The sequence below is a fragment of the Saccopteryx leptura genome, chromosome 8 (assembly GCF_036850995.1).
Source record: "Saccopteryx leptura isolate mSacLep1 chromosome 8, mSacLep1_pri_phased_curated, whole genome shotgun sequence".
NCBI lineage: Eukaryota > Metazoa > Chordata > Mammalia > Chiroptera > Emballonuridae > Saccopteryx > Saccopteryx leptura.
The window spans coordinates 86,890,301-86,903,020 of NC_089510.1; the positions used below are offsets into that span (position 1 = coordinate 86,890,301).

The window sequence follows — 12,720 nt, forward strand, 5'->3', positions numbered from 1 at the left end:
ATAGAATATTATGTATTACAACATAACATTAATAAACCATTAGTCATTCTGCCTATATCACAGTCTTTATGGCTACTCTGTAGGAGTAGGTGGTCCTGGGTTGGTTCTGTGATCCCATAATGTCATTAATAACCTAATCTTTCTGCCTCATCATCCCTGATTGGTGACTTTCATTCTCAAAGTTTTCTTAGAGTCACTATATGGCCACTAGAACGCCAGTAGGAAAGGACAAATGGCTTACAAAACACTTTTTGGAAGCCCAACACCATCTTTTTTGTTCACATTTTATTAACAAGATTTTAATTTCACATGACCATCTAATCTCAGAAACATTCTTTTATGGGTATACTACTACTCTCTTTAAGACAAGAGGAAAAAGAAAAGTAGCAGTATCTATAATAAAACATTGAGGAAGATTAAAATGAGTTCACCAGTAGAATTATGCATTCTCTCCTATCATGTTAAGTTCAAATCTCTACCAGAGTGATTCTTAAGAAGATGGATAGATAGTCTCCTCAGCTATCTTTATGTATAATGAATATAAAGTATAAGTAGATATGGAAGAAGGTAATGAATAGAGGGATTTCCTTTGTATCCTGAAATTCTCTAAGACAGAAAATCACCCAGTGAGTGCTAAGATTATAAGTAAGTCCAACCATTTGACTGTAAATTTAATGAAGGTCAAGTCTGAATCTTTCCTCTTTATCACTCTGTCTTCAGATTCCAACAAGGAATTTGGCACTTAGCATGCTGTCAGTGATTGTTAATATAATATTTTGGGATAAGGGCAGGGATAGAGGTTTTGGTCTAATGTGGTTCTGAATTTATCAGCTTAAGCAATTCTTCTTCCACTAGGTAGTTCCTTCTCATATTTTCTGAAGAGCAACATTTATAATTTGTATCTAAGATTAGTATCTAAAGTTTACATAACACACCACTGAAACTTCTATCTAAGGTGGCAAACAAAAAGTCATAGAAAATGTTTTGTTTTGTATCAACAGTATGGATTCATGGTCAGCATTTAATAATTCTGACATATCAGATAAAAAGCTGGATTTTAGCTCAGCTTAAAACCATAAAGATGCTGCCACATTGGACACATGTGGTCAGGTGACAATCAGGGCCTCTATCATACCACATTCTCTATGAGACCAGTGTCAATCATCTGTCTAACCTGCCTGGCATCTGAGGACACCTGTTTTTTGGCGCCCCTGCCCTAGACCACAGATACTACCTATTTGTGTAGGGAGTTGCTTTGTTCATTAGTTAGGTTTTAACCTGTATGCCTATTTTCTATTTCAAGTAAATCTCCTTCTTATCAGGTGTGCACCTGTTTAATTCATATAACAGACCAAAACAGCTTACAAAACAGAGTATCATAGGGAAATTCTCATCTTATTCCAATTTAGCAACTGAATGTAGCACGTGGCATAATTTCTGGGCTGACTTTAGATATTTTTCTTTTTTTTTTTCACAAAATCACTTCTAATAAGATAAATCTTCAATTCTAAAAAAATATTTGGGTTTCTCAAACATAAAATAATTAAATGTCTATGTTTTTTAAAAAAGAATTCATGTATATATACTCATCAATATGGAAATCTATTGATGTTACATAACATTCCTCCAAAAGCGATTCTTTATAAACCTTAGGATGTTAGTTAAGGAGCTAACAATATTCATCAGCAGCTTCATGTTCATAATTTTACTAGTAAGGGGCCTTATTCTAAAGTTGCACATGTAGATGTAAATGACCCTAAGTCTAGTATTTTATTAACATGGTTAAATAATGTATTCCATGAAATATTTTAACAACTCAGGTGATCATGGTTCCAGCCACTAAGTGCAAGTCTTTTATCCTCTGGGTAGAGAACAAGAGAGTGACTCTGTCTTCTATGACATTGAACTTGGGAGCAAGGCCTCTTACCTGAGCATTTTCATTTATAAGTGAGCACTCCTTACAGTCGCCGCACATGCTTTCTCTGCCACACTCGATTCTTGTTGCATTCAGCACTCTAATAATTTTCATTCCGACACATTCTGCTTTCATAGACATTGGTTAAATGCCTATCAAATTTAAGTATATTTTAACAAACTAATAACTTCCTTTGCTATAATAGGATGTTTTAAAACACTTATATGGTGCTGAATAATTTAGTTCAGTCATATGATGACAAGACTAAACAAACTTTCTCTAGAGTTCTGAGTTTTCCATTTCGTTACTTTGCTCTGAGCAAGTAAATAGAGATGAGCTATGAAATTTTAGGACTTTGCCTTGAAACATGATCTAGTTGACTTGTAAAATTTGAGATGTTGACAAAATGTGCAGTCAATAATCAAATAAATGCAGTTGCTTCATTTTATGTCAACAGAGAAGGTGAAAAGTGCAACTTAACTGGCTTGGTAGGATTGGAAGGAGGGGCTGAGAACATACAAGAGACAACAAAGAGATAGTTGGTAAGATTTAGTGGCTTGCTTCGGCAGGGGTGGTGAGAAGGCAGTGTGACAAAGTTCAGTCAGGTCAAACAAAGTGCACAAACTTCCTCATAGACACTGAATGGAGGCTTGTGTCATGGGCAGAAAATGTTCAAATGTTATAATCTAGAGACAGCTAATATGATAGTTGATGTGCTGTTTCTATCTAATCCTGCTGTTCCTTTTGATCCAGGAAGTAGAGAAATCACCTTATCTCTCATGTATCAGGATGATATAATTAAAATAGGACATGTTTTTGAAGTGAGGTATTTAAAGGCTTCAAAGAAGGTTAGAGCGTATAGGATCAGCATATGCCTACTTCTTAAAGGCTGCTGTTAGGAGGGCACATTTGTTTAGTAAAGACATCCTTTTGAAAGAAGGGCTACCTCAATAATGATAAACTATGTACATAATGTCTATTGCATTAAATACATTGCCTAAGATATGTGCAGTTTATTCCCTGACCTAGATCTTGGCAAAAATAAGAGTCAAAGTTTTTATACTTTAAAAAAAAAAAAAATTCTGTGAAAGGTAGCATTTAATTGGCAAAAAGATGCACAATTTTCACTATGTCTTCAAATTAAACTATATCAGCACAATACCATAAATGTAAACAAGTAAATAATTTTTCTCTTGCGAGGTAGAGCATTTGTTTCAGATGAGCTGATGTCTATGATTTTGCATATGTGGCTGTTTGGCACGCCCCTTGTTTCTGACCCTACAGTTGACCTTGGAAGTGACTTGCTTTAACCGTGATGGATGTGCCGAAAGATTTATTTCTGTCATCTAAGAGTTGAGTCTTAGGCTATTGGGAACATAAAAACTGCTTATTGAAAGTAGGCTTGGCAAACCTTTGCTTTCAAATAATCTTCCAGAAGCTCATCTAATTTTGCTAATTAGCAGGAGATAAAATATACCCACATTGTCCTTTACAATGACTTGAACCCTCTGCCCTTCCTTGATGATAATAGTATTAAATACATGTCTATGTATTGCATTGAATATTAATTAGCATGAACTGAGAAGAAAAGATTTTGTTGTATACCAATAACACTTTCATAAAATTAATGTTTAATTTTACATAAGTACTTTAATGCCCCTTTGAACTCATAGAAATAACAAAGGTAACATGAATTTATTTGTTTGTCTACAAAAAAGTTTAAATAAACTCTGATTAGTGAAGTCTGATTTTAATAAATAATTCAAGAATGAAAGAACTATCATTTCTGTGGAAAGCAGAGGGAGATCATTCAACGAGTAGTGACCTTGTCACTGAAAATTAAGCTCTTTCTCTGAATCTAAAAATCAAAGCTTAAAAGGCCACTCTTGCCTTAATATTTTATTAACTTTTCAAAATGAAATACCTATTGATTAGATTTTCTTTCAGATAATAAATTCTACATGTCTACTATGTCACTTCAATTACTGTATTTACTTGTACACACAAAAAATGGTTTTACATCTGAAATTAATATACTTTTTCAAAACAACATTCTGTAAAGGTTCAGGCAGGATACTTACTATTTTCCCCCTCTGAATAGAATATTGCTTCATATCCTCAAGAGCATCTATCTATTCTGTCTCATCTAATGTTCCTTCCGCCTTTGCTGTTTTCTACCCAGAGGGTTCATTCTCTCATCCCATTTATAGATCTTCAGCAAAATCTTATTCATCATTCAAAGCCTGGGTGAACTGTTACCTCCAGTTTGAGCATCCTTGAGCTCTTTTCTGAAGCTGCAGTTTCCTCTCTTCCTCTGGGCTTCTCCAGCACTGCTGGCTCACACTAGCAGTGTGGCCACTGTTCTGCCGCATTGCCTCAGCCCTGCACTGGCCTCTGAGCAACTCTGGCTCATCTTCATCGCGTTTTCACCTCCTGTGCCTAGTTCCGGGGCAGGCACAAAGGGTTGCTGAATGGAATTTAGTGTTACACAGTTTGGGAGCCTCCATGTTTATTTTGACCCTTTGGATTATATATCCACTTTGTAGAAATCAATACAACTTCAGGGATCTTGATCGTTTAATAGTTTACATGAAGTATCTCACATCTGGCAACTATCACCCTCCAGACCCAATCATAAATAACATTCAAAGTAGTTATTTTACTTCCTTTATTAAAGAGAAGCTAAAGGGAGCAGCAGACTTTGTCAGCCAACTTCTGGAAAGGAAATACAGGCCCTCAGATGTCAGAAGATTGTATATGTTAGTTGATACAGTGTATTCAGTGTTCTTGAAGGGTCAAAAACCAAGTTAGTATTGAACTCAATTTTCCACCTTTTCCAAAGGTGTCTCAGTTCATAGCTGCGACTTGTTGGCATTAGAGTGCTGCAAAGTAGAACGTCTTGGGGCTTTACGTGCTCATCAGACACATTTATCCTAAACTATCCAACAGTGCTACATTTTTTAAAGCGGTTGAAATGAATTATTGAATGCACCTTAAAAAATACTGGCGAGGGGTAGATTTTATTTTTCAGCTACTAGATCATAGCCCTATTCAGTATTTCTAAATCTCCTGTGGAAAGCAGAATTTGTAAACGGCCACTTGAAATCTGTCTTGCAGAACAGTAACCCACTGGCCCAAAGGCCATCCCACCCGGATTCTAGTCATTGTGGGAAAGAGTCCGAGAGTTGATTCTATGAGTGAAACAAACTGGGCCCTCAGCTGTGCTCCTGTTTGCGGACGGCCTGCTGCCACAGTGCTGCTTTGTGGCACTTCTGTTCACTCCCTGCTTAGAAGCCCAGTCTATAGAGGAATTCTCAAAGCCATGCTAGGTGGGATCGATGCTCTGGTATTGACCGTTCTGGACTTTGTGTTCTGCCTGGGATATACGAGCTCTGTATAGGGTGAAGTGCTGAGACTAACTGTAGGGGTCACCATCTGCAAGGTAGCTTGCATTGTATCAAGTGTGACTGTGACTGGGATTCACTGGGATAAGGGCTTCAGAAGAGAAGGGAAGAGAGTGGTGAAGAAGGGGCTGTGGAAATACCCTCAGTAAAAAGTCCCACAGTTGAATCTTCTAGTTGTCAGAACAAGTTCTTCTTGGCAAACTGCATTAACAGAGCAAGCCCCAGCCCATTGTCATCTCTCTTCCTGCACCCAGAGTAGAAAAGTTCAGGTTCAGCTTCTGTCGTGCTCAGTGGTAAGAGAGAATCTGAGCGAGGCGGGAGACTTCGCACCAGGGGAGAAGAATCAGATGGTCGCTGAGTCCCTCTCCTCTGGCTCCTTAGCCGTGGCCTTGGCACTTGGCCTAAACTCTCAGGTCAGTTTTTCTCATTTGTCAAGTAATAATTAAGTCTAGCTCCTTCCTGGTGGGTTTCTTAATAAAGTTTTAAGAGATGATGTCTATAAAATGCTCTGAAACTGTAAAATATTTTATTGACAAAAAATATTAAATATATACCACAGAGCCTGTGCTTGAACTATTTTACCCACCAAACCAAAAAAAAAATTTTTTAAAGGAAGAAATGCGTATCACCCTTTCTCATACTTTCACTATGCTGATAGCTCTAACTACTGCTGGGCGGATTGCTGTGGACAGAGCATTAGTTACCACACCACAGTGTGCGTGGTTTCCTCGCCTGTCACTTGGGAACAATAATACCCACCTCCCAGGGTTATTGTGAGGATGAAACAAAACAATTTCTGTAAGCTCAGATCACTGTGGGAGTTCGCTGAACATTAGTTTCCATACCCCTTCCCTATCCACCCCCAGGCCTCTACCCTAGTGAAATCAAATCCTCCTTGTATAACTCAGGAAGCCCCAGGAGCACATTCCTGCAAGCCATGGAGGAAAGAAATACTTCCCTGTGTCCTTTTGGAGAGAGCAGGGTTTTGGCTGGGCTGGTGTCATAGCTATGCTCCTGGCTGCCTTTTGGTCAAAAGAAATTTCAGTGTGCTGAAAAGGAGCCAAGGGAAGCTTGTTCCTACGCATGGGAAAGAAGACATTTCTTGTCCATCCTCCAAGTCCTCTGCACAGATTACTGTCAAAACCTAGTGCTTTATTTATAAAAATGCCAACATACTCTGATTACTTGGCGAATTATCATGCTGCTGTCAGTGCAGAAACAGCACATAGACTATAAAAACAATCTCCATTTTTATCATGCCTGTCACAGCTGGGAGAGCATGGAACAAGGATGCATTGTCTGAAGGAAGGAACGCAAAGGCAAATGCAGGTTCTGTGGTGGCTGCTAGGTAGAGAGACGATGGTCATGTTTGATAAACAGCTACATGTTCTTTAATGAAAGATGGAAGTCTTGCCATAAATGAATTTCTGGTTCATTATTGAGATTTTGAGCTACTGTTAGATAATCTTTCCCTGGTTTGTCCTGTCTCTCTGTCTCTCCTCTACTATATCTCCTCTAATAGGTGGCTCTTCAAATATTTATGCACTTCCATGATATAGAAAGATAGCTCCAGCAACATATTTCACTGGGGGAAGAAGGGAGTTAAGAGGTGATGACCATATACTAAGCATTGGTTTCCGAACTCCTCAACAAGTTATTGCTGAGGTCAAGATCAAGCTTAAGGACAGTAGCTTTTCCTGTCTTGGTTGCAAATGCATGTTTGTGAATTTATATGAAGACTGCACATCCTGGGCCTATCAGGTTGGACATAGGATATTATATGTTTTTCATATAGAACCATCTTTTTTCCCTTAAAACACGCATCACGGTATAAGCTCCCTGATGACTGAATCTGGTGTCATCTGCCTTGAGTAGCCATTCTTTGGCTTTGGTGCTTTAAAGAATTTTTTTTCTGGGATGGTGAATCATTATTCTAGAAAGAATTAACTATGTGATACTTCTTTTCTCAAAGAGGAAACTTTATCAGGTTGTTCAGTTGGTTTCTCCCTGGTCAGTGTGGACAGCTTGGGAGAAAAGCTTTCAAGTAATTTTTAATGAGGAAGTTCTTTATACCCAGAGCTTGTTGAGAGATTAGGGTAGTGAGTTGCCACAGGGACACATGGATGTGGTAAATAATGCAGTACACAAAAGACAAAGCCTCCTTGTGGATGTAAGAAAAAATTGGGTGTTGTTAGCCTTTCTGCCTAATCTGTACTCCTGTCACATATGTTATCTTTATACCTTTCCTGGGATGTTTCATCACATCCTTGAGAGAGTGGAGAAGAAAAAATGTGGGCCTAGATAACATAGTTGGGTTAGAAATGCTCTCAGCATACCCTAAGAGGAAGCACACAATAGACCAAGTTAATCCTCCTGCAAAATCTAAGTGTAACATTGTACTGTCAGAATGTCAAGTGTCTTCTTATAACTCGGGAATAAATGATTGTTCTTATAAGAGGTTGCACATGTGGAGAGATCAATATTGTTTTGTAAGATCATATAAAGAAAGTTGAATATATTTGTATAAACTGCCCCTTAATAATCCCAGCTCTGGAATGACAGGCTTGGAAATTGAAAAAACTATTCAGTGTCTCACTGTTTTCTATGGAAAGAAATCTAATTTCATTCATTTGGTATTAAGATAGCAGCCACTAGAAGTATATTTATTCTTTCATTCCAATTTTATCTCTTCTGCTATCTCCTCCTCTAAACCTATACCTCATGTTCGAGTAACTTCACCTCCTTTTTGTACCTTGCTAGAGTGTTCCCCAAGCTTTCCTTTGATCATCCCCCACCAAACCACACACAGACCCATTCCATCTCCCTAAGAAATCATTGACCCATTCTTTGAGGCTTTGCTTACTTGCTTTCTCTTCTGTAAAACATTTTATGATGAGTTTGAACCAATGAAACATTCTTCTTTGTATTTAACATTACTCACCCTACTCTACTTATCATTTCATGGCTTTCTCTTACTTTAGTGGTTTATGACTTTTTTTTTTTTTTTAGATTTTATTTATTCATTTTAGAGAGAGGAGACAGAGACAGAGAAAGAGAGAGAGAAGGCGGGAGGAGCAGAAAGCATCAATTCTCACATGTTTTTTGACCAGTGACCTCAGCGTTCCAGGTCGACGCATTACCCACTGCGCCACCACAGGCCAGGCTACGATTTTTTTTCTTCCCGATAACTTTACATCTTGAGTATAGACCTCATAGAACATACACGTACCCAATGGCTCAGGTATAAAGGGGCTCAGCAAATGACAGTGGTGTCTGCAGATTTCTCACCAAATTACTTCTCAGATTTTTATAAAATTAGTAAAAATATTTAAATATATATTTATGTTCTGTATTTTCTCTTCATATATTTTTATTTATATATATAGGATGGGACAAAAGTAGGTTTACAGTTGTAAAATAACACAATTATTAATAAATATTAATACATGAATAAGCTCTATTTCATGTATTTACAACTGTAAATCTACTTTTGCTCCACCCTTTTTTTATTACATCTAACCTTATATATAATTTCTGATTTCAGGCTTGTCATCAAATTACTTATCAGGGTCTTTATAAAACAAGTAAAAATATTATTCTGTAGACTATAAACATACATATATTTTAAATAAATAATTTTATAAACAACATACAAATAATTTGATGATAAAAATATGGCTTTGGCCTGACCTGTGGTGGCACAGTGGATAAAGCTTTGACCTGGAATGCTGAGGTTGCTGGTTCAAACCTTGGGCTTGCCCGGTCAAGGCACATATGAGAAGCAACTACTATGAGTTAATACTTCCTGTTCCTCCCCCTGCCTTTTTCTCTCTCTTTCTCTATCCTCTCTCTAAAATTAATAAATAGAATCTTTAAAAATATATATGGTGTTGAGGAGCTAGATACCTTACCACAAAATGACCCACATGGGTCATGGTGAGGGGAGTTGACAATGTGTATGTGCTTTAAGGCTGGGTGTTTCCTGTCAGCCAGTAGAGCCCTGCGGGTAGGACGGTGGCCACTCTGCTGCAGTTCCAGATATTTGCTGAGCCCTGCACCCCTGAGCCACTGGGGGGATGTACAGTCCAGGAATGTGGGCTCATATATCTGTAATCTAGCATAGAGCCTGGGAAGGAATATATGCTCCTGGAGGGAGAGCTAGTTTCCCTTGTCTTAGTCAGGATTTCTGAACTATTTTTACTCTATGCCTTTTTAAAAATTATTTCTATATTTAATTTTCCTGAAGTTCACTGAAGAAGAATTTTTCTTGTAGTATACAAAAATTAATTTGTTATATAAAATACATCATGGGAACATGAACTTTGAGAAGTGTCATTCTTTAGGAAATAGTAACTTCGTAAATCCCAATTTTTTCCTCAATTAAAGTTTACATTAACTTTTATTCTGTATTAATTTCAGATGTACAGTCAAGTGATTAGACGATTAGATAATAAAGTACTTTACAGAATATAATGCTTCAAGTACCCACCTAGCCCCATCTGAAGTTATCACGATATTACTGACTATATTTCCTATGCTGAAATCTAGAAAAACAAAAACTAAAGAAAATATCTTCCTTCAAATAATTTAAAATTTCAAAATGAATATGTGAACAATAAAGAAAGCAAGTAAATGCACTGGATTATCATATTAACTGTGCTTTTCACACTACAACTTGCCTAGAGAACTTGGACATTTTCTCAGAAGTGAACCTCACCCATTTCCCAGTGGAGGTAAGCCCATACTTGTCCTCCCTCCCCACTGTGAGAATCAGTGCACTGAACTGTCAGTTCTCTGCGAATTAGGAGTACAGCGGGTTTTGATCTGTGTGTGGCACATGGGATGCGCTTAACCTTTTTATTCCTCTCTTACTCTTACCAACTATGCCTCTACTCAGATCCCCCTCTCTGCTGCCTCCCCAGGGATCTTACTCCATCAGTTTTTTTTCCTTCAGTTTATCGTCAACATCTCTCTTTATCCTTACGGTCACCAGACCCCTGGCTGGCCTGGGACAGTTAGAGTTTACTCCTCTTGTCCCAGCATAATTATTAATAACATCAAAAATGTCTGGTTTAGGTGATAAATTATATGGTCCTCTTATTAATATCCTTGAACTTCAGTCATGCAAATGCTTAAACTCTCCTATCCTAAAGATACCCAACAGACACACACATTCCAAAATGTATGACCAACCTCATATTTTTCTGTGCTCCACTTCATAGCCACACTTCTTGAAAGTATCATTCAGATTCATTTTCTCTGTTTCCTTACCTATCATTAGTCCTCTGCCCACTGTTTTTGTCTTCACCGCTTTTCTGCAACTGCTCGGGCAGAGGTCACTCAGCGATCTCTTACTTGCTAAATTCTCTGGACATGTGAAAGTTTCTGGTTAGATGATTGACAAGCTTCCTTTCCTGTCCTAATATGATATTATACTTTCAGAAAAGTTCCTGACTCTCATCTTTTTAACCAAGACAGTGAGTTTGTTGAGATTCTATCACCCCTGTGCCCACAGTCCTATTACCCACATTACTTCTTTGAACAAACACAGCATCCCTATGAGGCAGGTATCACCCCCACTTTTACCTGGGGCAGGAGAGACATTGAATAACTTCCCTACTTTTTCACAGCTAGTAAAGGATGGATCTGAGGTTCTAATTTCCCAAATGGATCTTGTTCTTTTTCTACTACATTATTCTCTCTCCTGTTTTTCCAAGCACATGTTAATATCTATTTTCATGTGACTAATTCATCACAGGTACTAAAGACTAGTGAGCTGATGCTTTTAAAATATGCAGATTCTAAAAATTAGGCCCACCAACGGTTAAGCATTGTCCTGTAGAATACACCTGGCAGTGGTGACAGTTACGGATATTTAAACCAGGGATAAGGGAAGTGGCTATTTGCGTTATAAGCGGTGAGTTTCTGGATTTCAGTAAAATAAACCAGGATTTTGTTTCTTGAAGTAATTATACTCTGGAGAGAGGAAAGAAAGATGGAGACAATTATGAATGACCTTGCATCTCTGAGCTGTTGAGAACTTCTGGATCAGTGGCTGATGTTTTCATAGCCTTTTCAAGTGAAACCTTTCAGTGAAGTCTCAAGCCACAGACCACCAGTTGACAAAAGGAATTTTTTTCCCCAGGATATTACACTTAATTTGAGTGTCGTACAGTGATTGTCATGTTCACAAGGATAAAAAAACTCCCAGCCACATAGTCTAATGCTGTTTAACCTTTTGAAAACTTTGAACTAAAAAAAATTTAGCACCATTTAATTTTTACAGGTATTATATTTTGAGTGTTATCATTTCAATGACTTGTTTAACTGTAGTCCAATAATTGGCAGGGAATTTCTATAAAGAAAATAAAACATTTCTAACAGCTGAAATCAGTAATATTGTTGCTATCACGCAAACCCTCATCTCTGGCCCTGTCACTCTGAGGACCATAGCAAGTGAACAGAACTGTTTAATAAATTTTTTGTAAGTGGAAAAAGTTAACTTTATTTCTATATGTCTGGGATCATGCCCTTTTTAATCTAAGGTATTAAATACTGCAACTGCCAATGTCATGAGGGTTCTAAGATAGCTATAAATGAGAGAAAAGGGGCAGAATTATTTTTGACTCCTGAAACATGTAATAATGACGACTTGATTAAAATTATATTTCTTCTAAGTGGAAAATGTTTGATGTGTGTGAATGCACACAAAATTTCCTGTCTGTGTGACATTTCTGCCCTATGCCTCATGATTTTAAGAGTCCTAGGCATAAAATAAAATCATCAGACTTTGTTCACGTGACTGTGTGAGCCACAAATGCATTTCACTCACGGAATCAAAAGATTTTTAGTTCATTGAGGCATCCTGGGAAACTTACATTCCTTTTTTTAATAACGAGATTGTTTAGTATATGGGTGTTTTGGGCAGGCAGTTCGTGAATTTTGTTCCTGTTTTGGTCCAGGACCTTTTTGCAAGATGTGATGGGTGGGTTAGCTCTTCTGTGTTGTTTCTGAGCTGTGTATTTACTTAGCAACTTCATTCCAAGTAGTTGTTGAAAGAACAGAAGTTTGTAAATTATACAACACTGAACAGTAGATGCCATCCATGGCTTTTAGCCCAGACTCTGTCAAAAAGTTTTCTATTTCCTGGTCAGGCCTAAAAAAGTCATGTGAATTACAGAAGGATTAACTTTTCTCAATATAAATATATTGTTTTTAAGTTAGTTCTGAAACTCTAATAAAGAAAGCACAAGGTATTGTTAAAAACAAATATTAAGTGAAGAGCAAATGCTTCAATGTTACATATTTGGGTCTCTGTTTGATGTTACCTGTGTTAAGCAGTTTGTGATGTCTTGGGCTACATATCTAGCTATGACATATGTCTGTGGAGGAATCACAGAT

The 12,720-nt window shown here is 37.5% G+C and overlaps 1 protein-coding gene across 8 annotated transcripts in view; it reads left to right on the forward strand.

The window, feature by feature from the left end:
* MECOM (MDS1 and EVI1 complex locus) overlaps positions 1 to 12,720 on the forward strand; it is a 695,135-nt gene that overhangs the window by 411,062 nt on the left and 271,353 nt on the right. The window contains exon 1 of one of the 8 annotated variants that reach the window (XM_066347374.1): positions 5,655 to 5,732. The exons of the other annotated variants lie outside the window; for them this stretch is intronic. Coding sequence (XP_066203471.1) covers positions 5,667 to 5,732 — 66 coding nt within the window. The 5' untranslated portion in view covers positions 5,655 to 5,666. Of the gene's footprint in view, positions 1 to 5,654; positions 5,733 to 12,720 lie in introns of those variants that run through there. 8 annotated transcript variants of the gene reach the window in all.